At 44.0% G+C, this 16,461-nt stretch overlaps 1 protein-coding gene across 1 annotated transcript in view; it reads left to right on the top strand.

The window, feature by feature from the left end:
• LOC144764150 (complement C3-like) overlaps nt 1-16,461 on the top strand; it is a 604,987-nt gene that overhangs the window by 166,350 nt on the left and 422,176 nt on the right. The window contains exon 7 of the mRNA XM_078650287.1: nt 13,638-13,725. Coding sequence (XP_078506413.1) covers nt 13,638-13,725 — 88 coding nt within the window. The remainder of the gene's footprint in view (nt 1-13,637; nt 13,726-16,461) is intronic.

The following is a 16,461-nucleotide window of genomic DNA, read 5'->3' as shown; positions in this document are numbered from 1 at the left end:
CCTACCACTATATACCGCAGCAGTTAAACCTTTAACACTACTTACACTATTTACACCTACTATCAAAAATTACCATTCACATATCTATATTTCCTGCCACCTTACATCTGCATTTGTGTTAGAACTGGCATCCTTGGCGTGGGTTTCCCCTGTTTTTTTACCTTTGCCTCCTGTGTAGTTACTGTGGGTTGGACTTTGTTTTTTCTGGTCTAGATGCTTTGTGCACTTTGCCACTGCTGTTCAGTGCCAAAGCGCAAGTACTCCCTCTGTAAATTGTTGTCATGGATTAGTGTTTCCATAATTGGCTTTATCGATTTACTGTTAAGCCCCTAGTAGAGCGCACTGTGTGTGCCCAGGGCGTGTAAACCAAATGCTGCTAGTGGGTTTGCAGCATTGATTGTGTCACCAACACAAAAAGCCTTGAAAAAGGGTCTCAGGCCTGCCATTGCAGTGTCTGTGTGCAGTTTGGTACTGCCATGTTGACCTGGCAAACACACCCACTTGCCAGGCCCTAACCTTTCCTTTTCTTATATGTGAGTCTCCCCTCAGGAAACTCAAATTACCCTTGTGGGCAGGGTGACATGTATTTGAAAGGTAGACATGTCCTGGTGTGTGTGTGCCATGTCCTGAAAGTGAAATACTGCCAAATTTGTTTTTCACTATTGAAAGGTTATCTGACCCATAGGATAGAATGGAAGTTCATTTATAACATCTTATAAATATAACTTCCCATTGGGACAGGATTGGAAGGTAACGTTTAGTATGCCTGAACTCAGAATATAAAGATGCATCTTTTAGTGAGGATGATTTTTCATTCTGTGTTTGAATACACCAATTTTAGAAAGTAGGTATTTTCTTGCTTAGCCATCCTGTGTGCCTCTGCTAGGGTGTGTATTGACTGTCTGGTTTTGGAGTGACAAGGATTAGGGATGTGCATTCATTGTAGACAGCCACTTGGGAAGTTGAGGTGTGTCCTGCCTTCCTTGATGAGTCAGGACTAGGCTGAATAGACCTGGGCTGCATTTAGAGTAGGGGAGTAGATTTCCTTTCACCTGAAAGGGCCTGGTCTGCCTTACAAAATGCTGTCTCCACCTCCTGCCGGGCAGCTGCACCAGAGAGGCCAGAACTAGTTTTGGCTGGGAAAAGAGCTTCTCTGCCACTAGAGAACAAAGGATGTTTTATGGGACAGGCACCCCTATCCCCCTGGCCTGGTCAGACCATCTGGCGGTGCCCCTGGTGCCTAAAATACCTCTGACTGCTTCCTCTCACCCGGATCCTAAGAAATGGGAACTCAGAAGAAACTTTAGGGAGATTGATAACAAAACTCTTGCCCCTTTTATGAGTAGACTTAGCCCCCTCTTAAAGAAGGACACCAACCCCGCGGCGGTGGATTTCTCAAATGCCATCTCGGGGGCCATGGACATCTTAGCCCCCGCCAAGCAGTATTACTCTGCAAGAAGGAGTCCTTCCGCACCCTGGTTTTCTGATAGACTCAGATTACTGAGGCAGGGTTGCAGAAAACAGGAGAGGCTTTGGCGTACTCATTTTGATCCTATTGAGAAGAAACAACATAGACACCTTTTAAAAGAATATAAGCTGGCAATAATTCAGGAAAAAAGGGCTTACTATGCTAATCTGACTGCCTTTCTGACATCTCCCAGAGACCTCTCTAAGATTGTAGACTCTCTCTCCGCCCCCCAGGTGGTGGATCCCATAGTGGAAACCCAGGAGCTCTGTGATAAAATCTCAATTTTCTTCCACTCTAAAATTGTTGATATCTATAACTCTTTGGAACTCCTTAACTTGGAGCTGGGCTACTCTCCTCTTCCTTCCCTCCCCGTAGCAGGGTCTCACGCTGATGAATCCGGGCCTAGCTTTCTTAATTTCCCTTTCCTTACCCTGGACGGGATCAACCGACTCCTTGATAACATCAAATCTGTCTCCCCTCTGGACCCTTGTCCGCTTAAGACCTTGAAGGCCTGTAGGGAAGTGGCTATTCCCCCCCTTCTAGAGTTAATGAACCTTTCAATCAAGGAGGGAATTTTCCCCCACTCCTTGAAAATGGCGGTCGTTAAACCACTCTTGAAGAAGGCCTCGTTGGACCCCGGGGTCTTGAAAAATTTTCGGCCCATTTCCCTTTTACCTGCCCCCGTCAAAATACTCGAAGCCCATCTTAATCGCCATCTTAGCACCTTCTTGGATGGCTCAAGCCTGTTGGACACCTCACAACATGGTTTTCTAAGAGCCCACAGTACGGAGTCTGCCCTTACTGTTGTCATCAATAACATCCGCTCAAAGGTCGATGAGGGCCATACCACTCTTCTGGTCCTACTCGACCTTACGGCAGCCTTCAACACCTTGTCTCTCTCCGTTTTGGTTTCCCGGCTCATGGAGATAGGAGTTGGAGGCCCAGCCCTGAGCCTTCTGGCCTCTTTTCTTCACCAAAGAGAACAGAGGGTGAAGCTTAGTGACTTTTTGTCCCCCACCAAACCTGTGCAATGTGGGGTCCCTCAGGGATCCTCTTTAAATCCCACCCTTTTCAATCTTTACGTAGCCCCACTTGCCAGGGTAGTGAGATCCTTCGGTTTTGAGGTGTTGTCGTAGGCCGACGACACTCAAATTATGGTCTCCCTTACACAGTCTGTGAATGACTCGGCTCTGAACTTTAGAAACTGTATAGAGGCAGTCTCCCAATGGATGATCCAGAACTTTTTAAAACTTAATGGAGAAAAGACGGAGGTTTTGATTTTTGGGGGCAATCAGGATGTTTGGTCCAATGAATGGTGGCCGGCCTCCCTTGGGGATTGTCTCCTTCTCTCGTACTCCGCTAGGAATCTGGGGGTCCTGATAGACACCTCTCTTTCCTTTGGCCATCAGGTCAGTAGGACTGTTTCCACCTGCTGTGGCATTATCAGGATCCTCAAAAAGATTGCATCCTATCTTTCCCTGATGCTCGGAAGCAAGCCATCGTGGCTCTCGTTTCCTCGAGGTTGGATTATTGTAATGCACTATATGTGGGCCTAAACAAGAGCCTGGTTCATCGCCTACAGATAGTGCAGAATGCGGCGGCCAGGTTGGTCCTCAACCTCCCTAGCCGTTCCTCTGCATCCCTGGCCAGGAAAAATCTTCACTGGCTGCCCATCCAGTCTAGGATCTCTTTCAAGCTCCTTTGCCTTGCCCATGGGGCTATGTATGGCTCTGGCTCTGAGGGCATTAGGTCCCTCCTCCATCCTTACTCCCCCAGTAGAGCCCTCCACTAATCAAATAAAAATCTCCTTCTAGTTCCTAGATTTGCTATAGCAAGATGGGGAGGTAGAGCGTTCTCTACCTGGGTACCCAAGCTCAGGAACTCCCTCCCACCCGAACTGGTAGGACAACCCTCCTTGGCGCTTTTTTGCAAAGGATTGAAAACCTGGTTCTTTTTTTAGGCCTATTCGTAGTTTTGTACCCGGTGATTTTAGATCTGTTTGGCGCCTTGATGCCCTTGGGCTAAGTTGCGCAGTATAAATCTTCCCTCACTGGTATAAAAAGTGGGACTCAGACCCCAGACATTTAGATTACTTCTGAGATTCAAAAGGAACCTTTTCCAAGGAGAAGAGGTGGAGAAACTGAAGGAGAAGTACTGCCCCTGTGCTGTGTGCGGTCTGGGGTTGGTCTGCAGTGGCTGTTTCTACCAAGGAAAGGACAAATGATTTGCTGTGTGCTCTGTGCCCTGCTTGAGGAAGATCTCCAAGGGCTTGAAGTGTAGCTTGCCTCCTGTTTTGAAGTCCCAGCTCCCCTAAACTTCCTTGCTGGGAGTTCTGACCTGTCAGGAGGTGCCTGCTGCTGTTTTTGGAGTAGGTAGTTCCTACTGTTGGGAGCTGGGTAAGTAATGGAACAAGGAGAAGTACGAGGCATCCACACCAGTTTCTGATGCATTGCCGAAGAAACTGATGCAGCGCCTGCACATGGCTCGAGAAATCGCCCTATGCCGCGTCAAGTTCCTCGATCTATGAAGTCCAAGATCACCTAACTGATTCTGTCACAGACCCGACTGTGTGGCTGCAAGAACTAATGCATCGTGGGACCACAACTGGAGGAACCTACGCATCCCCGATCCTCATGCATTGCATCTGGGCACCATACCTACAAGAACTCTGGGGCAGCAGTAAGTAACCGACGCATCATCTCCCCGCACAGTAAAAAACCAACGCATCACCTCCCTTTCAGTAGGGAACCGACTCATCACCGCCCCTGTGTGGCAGTAAGGCACAGATGCACCACCTCCCCTGAAGTAAGGAACCAACGCATCACCCTCCATGGGCATAAGAAACCAACGGATCACCTTCCCTGCAACAGTTTTTGTTGTGCATGTAAAGCTTCTAAGCTACTTTGTGTGAAAAGTGTTGCATCAGTAAATTGCTTTGAACTGAACTGTTTCTACCTTTTTTGGAAGTCATATTTTGATCACTGTATTGTGGATTTTTGTCATTTTGGTCTTGTTTTATTTAGATAAAGATTACTTACTTTTCTAAACTGGTGTGATGTTCATTTGTAGTGCTTTCACTGTGTTACTGTATGTGTGCACAAATGCTTAACACACTGCCTCTGAGATAAGCCTGTCTGTTTGTGCCAAGCCACCAAGGGTGTGAGCAGGGGTTATTTTAGAAGTGTATCCCCCTTACCCTGACTAGGAAAAAGGGTTCCTACATGGACAACGGTGCAAACCACTGCCAACTAGAGACCGAAACTTCTAACAATACGTTCACCCACTTTCATGCTACATCTGTTTCAAGTACCACACTCCACTCTATGCCACTCCACTGTACACTGCTTCACTCAACGCCACTCCATTTTTACAACCCTACACACTACTCCACTCAACTGTGCTCCCCTCTACTCTACGCTACTCCACTCTACGCCACTCGATTGTACACAACTTGACTCTATGACACTACACTTCAAGTTTTTTTACTCTATATCACTCCCCTCCATGCTATTTCAGTGTACGCCATTCTACTGTCTGCTATTCCACTGTACACCACTTCACTTTACTCCACTCCATTGTATGCAACTCCAACGTGTGCCACTCCAATCTACCCTACTACACTCCATGCTATTGCACTGTACAACACTCCACAACACTCAATTCTATGTTATTACACTATATGGCACTCCAATCTATGTCACTCCACTGTACGCCACTACAGTCAGCGTTATTCCACTTTACACCACTCCACTGTACGCCACTACAGTCAAAGGTATTCCACTCTACACCACTCTACTGTACTCTTCGCCACTCCACTCCACTCCACTCCTCTGTACGCGACCCCAGTCTACATTATTCCATTGTACGCAACTACACTGTACCTCACTCCATTTTACTCCATTCCACTCTATGCCACCTCACTCTGCGCCACACCACTATACCCTATTCCAGAGTATACCACTCCACTTTATACCATTTCAGTCTACCTCACTCCACTCTACCCTAGTGTAGGATATTCCACTACACACCACTTCACTGTACAACATCCCACTCAATGCTACCCCACTATACACTAGTCCACTGTGAGCAACTACACTGTACCTCACTCCATGGTACACCACTCCACTCTACACCACTCCAGTATACTCCACTCTACTGTACTCTATGCCTTTCTAAGCCACTGACACTCCACTGCATGTTATTCTACTGTACGCCACTCTATTCCACCACATGCCACTTCTATGCCACTGCACACTGCACTCTACACCTCGCCACTGTATGCTATTCCACAGTACACCACTACACTCTATAGCACTCCTCCATACTCCAGTACATGCTACGCCACTCCACTCTATGATATTCCACTCTATGACGCTCCAATGTAGGCCACGCCACTCTACGCTATTCCACTGAACGCAACTCCAATCTATGCTATTCCACTCTACACTAATCCACTCTACATCACTACACTGCATGCCACTGCAGTATATGCAATTCTACTCTACACTATTCCAATACGCTTTACCTCACTCCACTGTATACCACTTCACTTTACACCACTCCACGCTATGCTATTTCACTGTCTGATACTATAATCTACCACACTCAACTCTGCGTCACTTCACTCTACAACACTCTATTGTATGCTATTCCAGTCTGCACCTCTCCACTGTACGCTACTCCACTGTAACCCACTCTACTGTGTGCTCTACTGCACTGTACGGAACCCCACTATATGCCAGTTCACTGTAAACTACTCCACTCTACGTCACTCAACCTTACGCAATTCTAGCCTCTGTCACTTCACTCTATGCCAGTCAAGTGTCCCCTACTCACTGTATGCTACTCCACTCTACATCAGTGGATGCTACTCTACTATACACTATTGTTCTATATGCCACTCCATTGTATGTCTCTCCACTTTACCCCATGTCACTCCACTGTACACAAGTCCACTGTATGCTACTCCACTCTACACCTCCCCATTGTATGCCATGCCACTGTACACCCTTTCACTCTGTGCCACTCCACTCTACACCACTGTTCTCTGCACTATTCCATTGTACGTAATTCAACTATACCCCACTTCACTCTATGCTATTCCAGTCTATGCCACTCCACTGTACACTATTGCACTGTATGCAACTCCACTCTACGCCCCTCCCCTGTACACTACTCTACGCTATCAGATTCCACTCTACGCTATTCCTGTGTACACCACTCCACTCTACCCAACTCCATGCCACTCCACTGTACTCCGCTCAACAACACTGAACCCACTTAACAATAGTCTTTGCCCCTCCACTTTACCACACTGTACTCCAATCTATAACACTGCCATTTACTCCTGTCAATGCCAGTGTACAGAACTCTTCTTTACTCTATACAACTGTTGACTCTCTATTCCACTCTATGATACTCTATGCAACTCCCTCTATGCGCTCTACCCAACTTCACTATATTCTACTCTATGAGTCTGTGCTCCTCTCTGCTCCACTGTACTGCACTGCTGCTCTCTACGCCACTCCACTATATGCTACCCTATGCCACTCAACTGTATGACACTCTATACCACTCTACTCTACTATACTATACTGCACTCTGCTCTAACCCACATCGCTCAACTGTACACCACTGTAATATACTCTGTGGCACTGTACTCTACTCCACTTTGTGATATGTCACAATATAGAGCCTTCTGGTATTTCGAGAATGTAATGCGAAGGTCCATCTGCTCTGGAAAGCGATCCGACTGCATCAGGAAGCCCGCTCTCCACAAGCTCAACCTCCTTTAGAAAATGCTCTAATTGCATGTGTATACACGCACTGTGGCATTCTAAGATTTTTGGGAGCAGACATTAATTGCACTGTGTTTGTTACGAAGCCAGAGACTACCCGTTGAAGGCACAATGGTGTGCAGGCTATAAGGAACGCATTGTCCACGTACATTAATGTGGGTATAAGGCGCTTGTCCACCAATGGTAGATCCTGGCATCCCTCCTGTAATACCTGCCCTAAGTTGTTTTTATACAAAGTAAAGAGGAAGGGTGCCAGTATGCATCCTTGCCTCATGCCTCTCTTAATATCAAATGACTTTGTACATTCCCCCCTACCCCATAACAGACGTGAGCCTTTGTCCCTGAATAGAGCTGCTTTAAAAAGAATAAATGTAGTTTACCCACCCCCCAATCCCTCTAAAATATTCCAGAGCTTCTTATGTATAACGCAGTCAAAAGCCGCTGTTAAGTCAACAAATGCTAAAAATAACTTTCCCCTTTTGACCTTTGTATATTTGCCTAACAAGATTGATAGGTTATGTCCCTGTTCTACAGTTCCCATTCCTTTACGAAAGTTATATTGTAGGTCACTTATAACTGATTGTTCACTAGCCCAATCTTGTAATCTATTTAAGATAATTCTACCCACTATTTGAACGGTAGAGTCCAATATGAAAATTGGCCTATAGCACAAAAGGTTTTCTCTGTCCCTTATTTTAAAGATCGGTACCACTGTCGACTCGGCCCAGGAAGATGGAAAATGAGTTGCACAACTTGCATTAATGACTTGAGTTAAAAAAGGACCCCATAATGAAATATTTGATTTAAAAAGATCCACAGGGATACCGTCAGGACCAGGGGCTTTCCCTCCCGTACTCGCCTCAATTGCTTGATTAACTTCTCCCAAATCAAAGTGCAAGTCAGGCCTAATTAGTACTTGCTCTGATACATCTGTTACTTTAATATTTTTAGGTGTATCACCAACTGTATCACTATACAACTTAACAAACTGATTTATCCATTATGTCTCCGTAATAGCTATCTCCAACTTAGCTGAATCTTTATTGGCCAAGAATGGTGCATTAACTGCTTTCCAAAAAGCTGAGGAATCTCTGGTTTCTGTAGCTGAATATAAGGCTTGCCAGGCCTCCTCTTTTGGTGCATTTTTACGTTCCTTCAATGCAGACCGGTAATCCTTTCTGGCCTTTTTGATTTCTTCACAATTTTTTTTTGATTTCTGCAAAACAGATTTTAGTTTTGAGTAAGACTTAGAACACTTAGAATCAAACCATTCTTTTTCTGTCTGTTTTTTTGATTGACCATTACAAAGAGAGCTTTTTTAATCTATTCTGAAATTGTGCTAAAACTTTTTATAACCTCGCTGCGAGGGGTAAACTCTGCAAGACACGTCTGTATAGCGTCCATGCAGTGTACCACAACCTTTTTGGTAAAGGCAGAGGGATTCAATTTTTCCCATCTGAGTGTGTACCCATTTAACCTGCTCAGAGATATATTATCCACATATGTGTTTGGCTATCTCTTCTATTTATCGTGTCACTGGTTACTGTTAAACCTACACTCAGAAGGAAATGGTCGCTCAGAGAAATTGAATAAGTACAAAAATCTTGAATTCTAGTAGAATGTCTATTTGAAACTAAAACAAAATCGATAGTTGAGAATGTACTTCGACCGTCAAAAGAAGGTAGAAATGAAGTAGAAGGGGTACATAACTTGTTTGCAAATTCCAGGTCCGCTGTAAAAATATGTTTATTTAAGAGTTCCTCAAAAGGATAAGAGGGAATTGTAATAAACCTGAATCCGCCTCTATCTGAATCCCACAAACATCCTTTTCCATATGAGGACATAAAGTTGAATTAAAATCTCCCCCCCCCCCAGATGGTCACTATCTCTCTTGCCGGGGTGGTCTGGGCTGTTTGTAAGCAATGATTTAATTTCTTAAGCACCCCCTCCTGCCCATCATAGGAAATATTATAATATAAATGTATCAAGGCAATACTGAATGATGTATCAATCTCTTTCATGAAGGACTGGAAGTAGCTATTTACAACGTTCGAAACAATCCTTCTTATATTTATATGGTTTGAAATTTATGTACAGAGTCTTCCCTTAGCTCTCCAATGAGAAGAGGGAATTGCTGCCCTATGGAATGTTTTATAGCCACTAATGTGTATCGGCTCAACCACCCAAGTTTCTAGTAAGCTGATTATATCAAAATTCCCAATGAAATCCGTCCATACCTGATTGGTCACCTTGGATTTTAAACCTGCCACATTCCAAAACAAAACCTGACAAGTACCCTTTTTCTTGCACAATTTGATTGGTTCCATATTTTTGCTCACGTGAGACGAAGTCGGGTGGATAGGTTGTATTAAGGATAAAGGATGGTCACTCACTATCTCTTTTACTCCAGTCTCTGGTGGGGTTTATGTTACCTCTATATAATACTGCCTGACTGTTAAGGTGCTGACTTGCGACTGGGCTACTAAGTAAATTAATTTTAAGGGGTGGATGAGTGTGATATAACCCAATTTCTTCCCTCTCAGTCGGCCCAAGATCCTCAAGGCGCAGTCAGTCCACTGCGTCCAGGCTTGGCAAGATGTCGTAACGGTTATAAATAGAGATGTTATAAGCAGGGACATGATTAGCTAAAGAGGGCCTACTGGCCAGATTCTCACAGTTGATTGTAATATTAGGCTGATAAAAAATAACCCAATGGAACGAGGTTGATGCCTTGCTGTTTGATAGAGTGGTTACCTGCTCTTGATAGGAGGGAGTATACAAACTGTGGGGTTTTAAAAGGTAAAATGAAACAGTCTCCATAGAGGGTCTTACGTCCTCTCCCTATCCAACCCACACGTCAAGCCATTTTAAACTCAGCGAAAAGTCTTTCCGTTAGCCCGGTTTTGGTTCCCAGCCAAAATAAGGACTTGTTCCGCAACGTGTCCCAGGATTCTTCTCCCCCGAACAGTAACCTGGGGAAATTGGCAAGCACCACCATGTATTACTGTTGGGGGGAGGTCAAGAATAGTCATATCTGGCACTTGATATTTCTGTGTAAAGGTCAACCTTTCAGTGGTCACTATAGGTTCTAAGGATGACCCTCGCAGACTATTTTGATTCACCATTAAAAGTCTAGATTTATCTGAGGGCAAATGAGTATATGGAATACCTATTGGGGCTTTCTTAACGTCGGGATAGAGAGATGGACGATTAACTTCCCTTAGTTCTCCTATACTATCCTTGTTAGATTGTTCTAAGGGTAAATTCAGGGTGTGTATCTGCCAGGAAGGGCATTATTCAAACATCTATTTAACAAAACTTCCAGTCCATCAATTTGCCTAATTAATTTAGACAGAGTTTTGCACATAAATGAGACCATAGTCTCTAATTTTGCTGTTAACTTAGAGTACTCCTTTTGTAAACCCCCTTTGATGGTTGATGTAGATTTTTCCATCATACTTTGCCTGGGTGGGGGTTGAATTTTATCTTTCTTTTGAACTTTTTGTATCCTATTTCGAGATTTGGTAGTTGTTGTCCTCAGCTCTGACTGTGGCATGTCAATTGTTCCGTTACTAGCGTCTGGGATTCTGGAGCACTTCGTTGGTGGTTGGGATTTGCACTCCTGATCACTCATTGAAATATAGTCTGACACGTTCAAAATGCACCCATTTGGTATGGTTTTACTATTAGATGTTTCCACATCGGGGTATTTACAGGCTGAACTGCCTACGCGACAATTTGCTTGTGGAGGCTGGCTAGATCTTCCGGATTCATTGCTTCTTTGACAGATGTAATTTGCTGTTCTATTGCGCCCATTTTTCCTGTTAAATAGTTCAACAATATCAGGCACTGTTTGACTCCTGCTTTTCTCTGAGGTTTAGACTGGGAAGTTGTTGTTTTGCTTTTTCGCACCATAGCTGTTAATCCGGGGGTCTACTTTTATTTAGGTGAATCAAGGTTGTCCAAGTAACCACACAGGAATCAATAAGAGATAAGCAGCCGTACATGTGGCAAAATCAGCAAGGTGAATATACCGTGTTAGGTAAATTATAAGACAAACCAAATAACCTGTGGTTCTCGTATTTAGAAGTGATTCACTATTCTTCAACAACCAGCGTCGCAGTATCCAAGTCTGTCCAGTCTAAAACAGTCAAATCCACAGAACAGTCAAAATACATAAAGAGCATACCCGCACCTCACGGCTGTTCTTATGTTCATAACGTAATTCCGTAACTCATGGCCTGTCTTGTCCCGGTCTTGGTGCGGGCCGAGCCTGGGCACCCCCCCCCCCATGCGCGCGCGTCCTGCGCTGCGGGACCGGCTCTGTGCCTTTATAGTGTCTGCCCACCTCCAGGGGCCGAAGTAAAGTGTGTGGTGCAGCTCAGGACAGGGACACACTGGTAAGTGTGAGTTGTGTGCATTGCAGAGCGGTCTACTGTGCTGCGAGACCGGCTCTCTGCCTTTATAGTGTCTGCCCACCTCCATGGGCAGAAGTAAAGTGGGTGGTGCAGCTCAGGACACGGACAAACAGGTAAGTGTGAGTTGCGTGCGTTGCACTACATTACTCTTCATCCCATTTTATAGCACTGTACAGCACTCTACTCTGCACTGCTCCACTCTACCACACTCTACTCCACTCTACAAGACTCTATGACACTCTGTGCCACTATACCAGGCTGTACTCTACTCTAGGCCCCTGCACTACACTGCACAACCGTCTACACTACTCAATGCACCTACACTCCAATGAACAACACTCTACTCCACTCTACAACACTTTCCATCACTGTACTACACTCCACTCTACTGTGCTCCACAAGATGCCACTGGAACACACATATATATATTTATATATTAAAAGTCTATTCAACTTGGTAGCCACACCATATTAAGTATAACTTGCCACTTTACCATCCACTCTCTTCTCACAAATGATCTGATTTGAAATATCACAAGTGTTGTTGTAAATGCTATAATTTTAGATACTATATATGATATAGTATGAAAGGCTATAGGCAGTGCATAGATAAGGTGCAAGTTATAGTTAATGTATTGTGGCTACCGAGTTCAATACACTGTGTATGGAGATGCTAGAGTTATAATAGTTTGAAGATTTTGCATACATTATAAATTAAAGGTAAAAGTATACCTTTAGAATTTCTTTATTTAGTTTAGTTTAAATTTTGTTTTCATAGAAAGAATAAATAAAGTTACAGTAAATGAAAGGTGGAGTGTTAATTATAAAATTAGGTATAATGATACCTTTAGCATTTCTAATCTTTGTTTGGTTTGTTTGCATAGAAAGAATAAATAAAGTTGTATTAACTATAACAAAGGTTTAACCTATATTCTTTTCTAGGGTTGGAGGGAATATTCCATTCCACCTGCAGAATTGGTGGAATTTTCGTGACTCTGCATTACTCTTGTAACACAGAGATCCGGCTAAATGCCTCCAATTGCTGCATGGTGGAATTTTATTCCTGCGATTGGCTCCAGAAACTTAATTTGGTGAGCAAGATTTGGCATCCCCTAGCACAATTTCTGGTTGGTGAGAGGACATCCGGCGTGATTTTTCTAATGCTGGTGGTTGCGACCATTCACGGGCAGAAGGCTGCAGCTCAAGTAGAAAATCTGGTGAACCATGTGGTGCAGTTTGCCCTCTTTTTTCGGCGTGAAATGCACTACCGCTGCTCAGTAACTGCACAAGCAGCATGACATGCCTATTTACTCCCGTTTGCAGAACTCCGCGGAATCTCGTTGAGTTTTTATGTAACTCTGCGGAATTCCGCACAGTCAAATTCCGTGAGTTCCATCCAACCCTATCTTTAAAATGTGTTATATATATATACATATACATATATATATATATATATATATATATATATATATATATATATATATATATATATATATATATATATATATATATATATATAGACACACACACACACACACACAGAGTGGGAACAAAAGAGCAAGGAAGGTAATGGAATGTATCTCTAACAATTTGTGTTCAAACGGATTAGCTCGCTTTGAATGGCATAGTTACTTTAACTCTCCACCATTAAGAATAACTCACTAATTGTGAGGAAATGTTTTCAAATGGTATGAATCTAAGGAAAGATGTTCACAATAAAAAACTAATTATTGTTAAGTAGAATTCCTTATATGGCATGTACAGCCACCAGATTAATTTTCTTGGAATACTTTCCCATTATTGAGAAAATGTAAACAAAATGTTGTGGTCTTCATGTACTGGATTTGAGCATGGCAGCAGCTTACAACAGCTCTTTCAGCCATGCACACATTCACAATAAATTAAATAAACTGTGTAGACTTTATCTCACTATCTTCTTTCAAATTATTTCTAGTGCTGCCCAGTTTTGAAGTGAAAGTAGAATGCCCGCAGAAATTTTACCACCTGGAGGACGACAACCTCAATATTCGCATCACTGCCAAGTGGGTCAGATTTCATATTGTATTATTAAAAATCAAACTTTGATGTAGTTTTGGTAATTATAATTAATATGTACACTGCCAAAACACAATGGCGTTCTCATTCAGGATGCTTACCATGAATTATTTCATACCAATTGCCAAATGTTAGACTGAACATATGACTCAAAAGCGAACTCCATTTGTGATAACCAGTGTGTGTACTAAGTGCGAGTAGAAGAAAGGTAAGAATGGAAAAGGCTGTAGCTCCAGTGGGGAAGAAAGATAATATATTATGAAAGACACCTTTTATGTAAGAGGCAGGAAGTGAGGTAGGTGCAGACAGAATTTTATGTTTCACTGTCTCGTGGTGTAAGAAGAAGGCTGGCCCATAGCTTGATTACTTTGTAGGAGATGTAAAAGCCAAATTATTTTTATGGGAGTTTTGTCTTTGCAACTGAGGTACATTTTATTATACCTCATGATCTATTGGCCTGTATTTATTTTCCAAATAGAATGGGAAGCAAATACCTTTATTTGTTGCTTTGTGAGATATTCTAAATAATGTTTTCATTAATCTGTTTCAATATTGGGAGCCAAAATCATTTAGGGCCTGATTAAGACTTTAGCGGGGCATCGCCAGGTCTGCCCCTCCGCTGCACCACTAAAGCCGTAGTCAGACCGCCCGCCAGAATAGAAGTTTTCTCCTGTCTGGTGGGCTGGTTTTAGGTGTTCCCACGCTGCTGCCTCAGAAAATGGTCACTGCAATGGAAACTTCAAAAAGTGTTCCTGCACTGCATGGACTAAAATGTTCATGGCGTACAGGAGCTGGGGTACATGCAGACAGGGGGGCATATGTTGTGACCCCCTGTCTGCATCCCCATGCTGAGGTGGCTGTTTCCTCTCTAGCCCGGTGTTCATGGATGAGGAACCTCCATGGCAAAGCCAGCGGAGAGGAAACTCTCAATATGCTTGGCGGGACCGCGGCGGTCCGTCAAGAATATTGGGTCCTCCTGACCGCTGCACAGCGCCTGGAAACAGCGGTTCCCTGGTGGCTGAACCGGAGCTATGGCGGTCTGACTGCCCTAGTCATAATAGGGTGGCTGGGTGCCCCGCCCCCACTAGTTTGGCAGTCCATGGACAGCCAGACTCGTAATCAGGCCCTTAATCTTTTTTGATTCCCTTTAACCAAAAGTGAGTTTGCCACTCTATTTACCACCACTTGAAACATATGTACAAGGTGTAACTTGTAGATTTGAAGTGGAAATCATAAAAATAGCCTTCATAAAGGTGGACTGTAGGGATTTTGCAGGAGAGATAGGCATTACCAGCTACAATATATAGGGGACGTGAGCTAAATGAGTGCACTTTAATTTGAAGATGAAAGTTGATTGTCAAAGTCTACTCCCAGATTATTCTTGGGCTGTGTGGATCCAGAGCATTATCCAAGTTGTTTGACTAAGGCAAAGGTAGCACTCAGCCTCTGGGTGACTCAGAATAAATATATGCCTCATCATATGGTAGTGAATCATATTAAATCATAGTATGGTGAAGCTGGAGCATGTTGCAATCCCAAATTTGTTGTTGAAGCTATTGAGAAGTTTCAGCAAGACCTAAAAGTTGTTGACATGCAGTTGGTGCCTGTTAGAACTGGCATTTTTGGCGTGGTTTCCCCTGTCATTTTGGCCTCTACCTCCTGTATTTTTTGATGCTGTGCTGGATTTCGTTTTTGCTGGTTTAGATGCTTTCGACACTCTGCCACTGCTGATCAGTGTCACTGTGTAGGTGCTCCCTATGGAAATTGTTATTGTGATTGGATATACATGATTGGCATATTTGTATCACCATGAAGTCCCTAGTAAAGTGCACTGGGTGTGCCAGGGCTGGTGATGACAAATACTACTAGAGGGCCTGCAGCACTGATTGTGCCACCCACATGAGTAGCCCTAAAATGATGTCTCAGGCCTGCCACCGCAGTGCCTGTGTGCAGTCTGTGAACTGCCATGTCCTTCTGGTCAGTGTCCCCACTGAGTAGGCCTAACCCTTCCCTTTCTGTGCACGTTGGTCACCCCTATGGAAGGCCCAAGGTTCCCCCTTGGGCAGGGTGCAGTGTATGTGAAAGGTAGAGCATATACTTGTGCAGGTGACAAGCTCTGGTAGTGAATTACAGCCATTTTTGTTTTTCATTATTGTAAGGCTATCTTGCCCCATAGGCTATCATGGGGAATGCTGGCTTACGTGACTATCAGCATATCTTCCCATAGGAGCAAGATAGGACATAAAAGTCTGGTATCCCTGAACTCAGAATTTAATAACACATCTTTTAGTAAAGGTGTTTTTTAAATCCTGTGTTTGAGAACAGCACTTTTAGAAAGTAGCTGTTCTCTTGTCTGACCTTTCTGTGTGCCTTGGCCTGTTTGTGAATTGACTGTCTGGTTTGAGAGTGACAGGGGCTGGGGAGCCCCCAGGAGGCTGGCTGGGTCAGCCCTAGGCTGAATGACTGCATTTGCAACTAGATGGGAGGGTAGAGTTGCACCTGGGACCTGAATAGGACTGTGCCCACCCCCAACAGTGCTGGCTCCACCCCCTGTGGTGCGTCTGTAGTCTCTGCCCTGCACTGTGAAAGGAGAGAAGGAATCATGTCAACAAAGTGCTCCAGGGCTGTACTCTCCCTTCACAATGCTGGCTCCACCTCCTGCTGGGCGGCTGACGACCCTGCCCCTCTCTCTGAAAGGAAGGGAGAGGCCAGGAAAACAAAGT

The sequence above is a fragment of the Lissotriton helveticus genome, chromosome 1_1 (genome assembly GCF_964261635.1).
Source record: "Lissotriton helveticus chromosome 1_1, aLisHel1.1, whole genome shotgun sequence".
Lineage (NCBI taxonomy): Eukaryota > Metazoa > Chordata > Amphibia > Caudata > Salamandridae > Lissotriton > Lissotriton helveticus.
The sequence above is the reverse complement of the archived record's forward strand: the minus strand, read 5'-3'. Positions and strand labels throughout refer to the sequence as shown.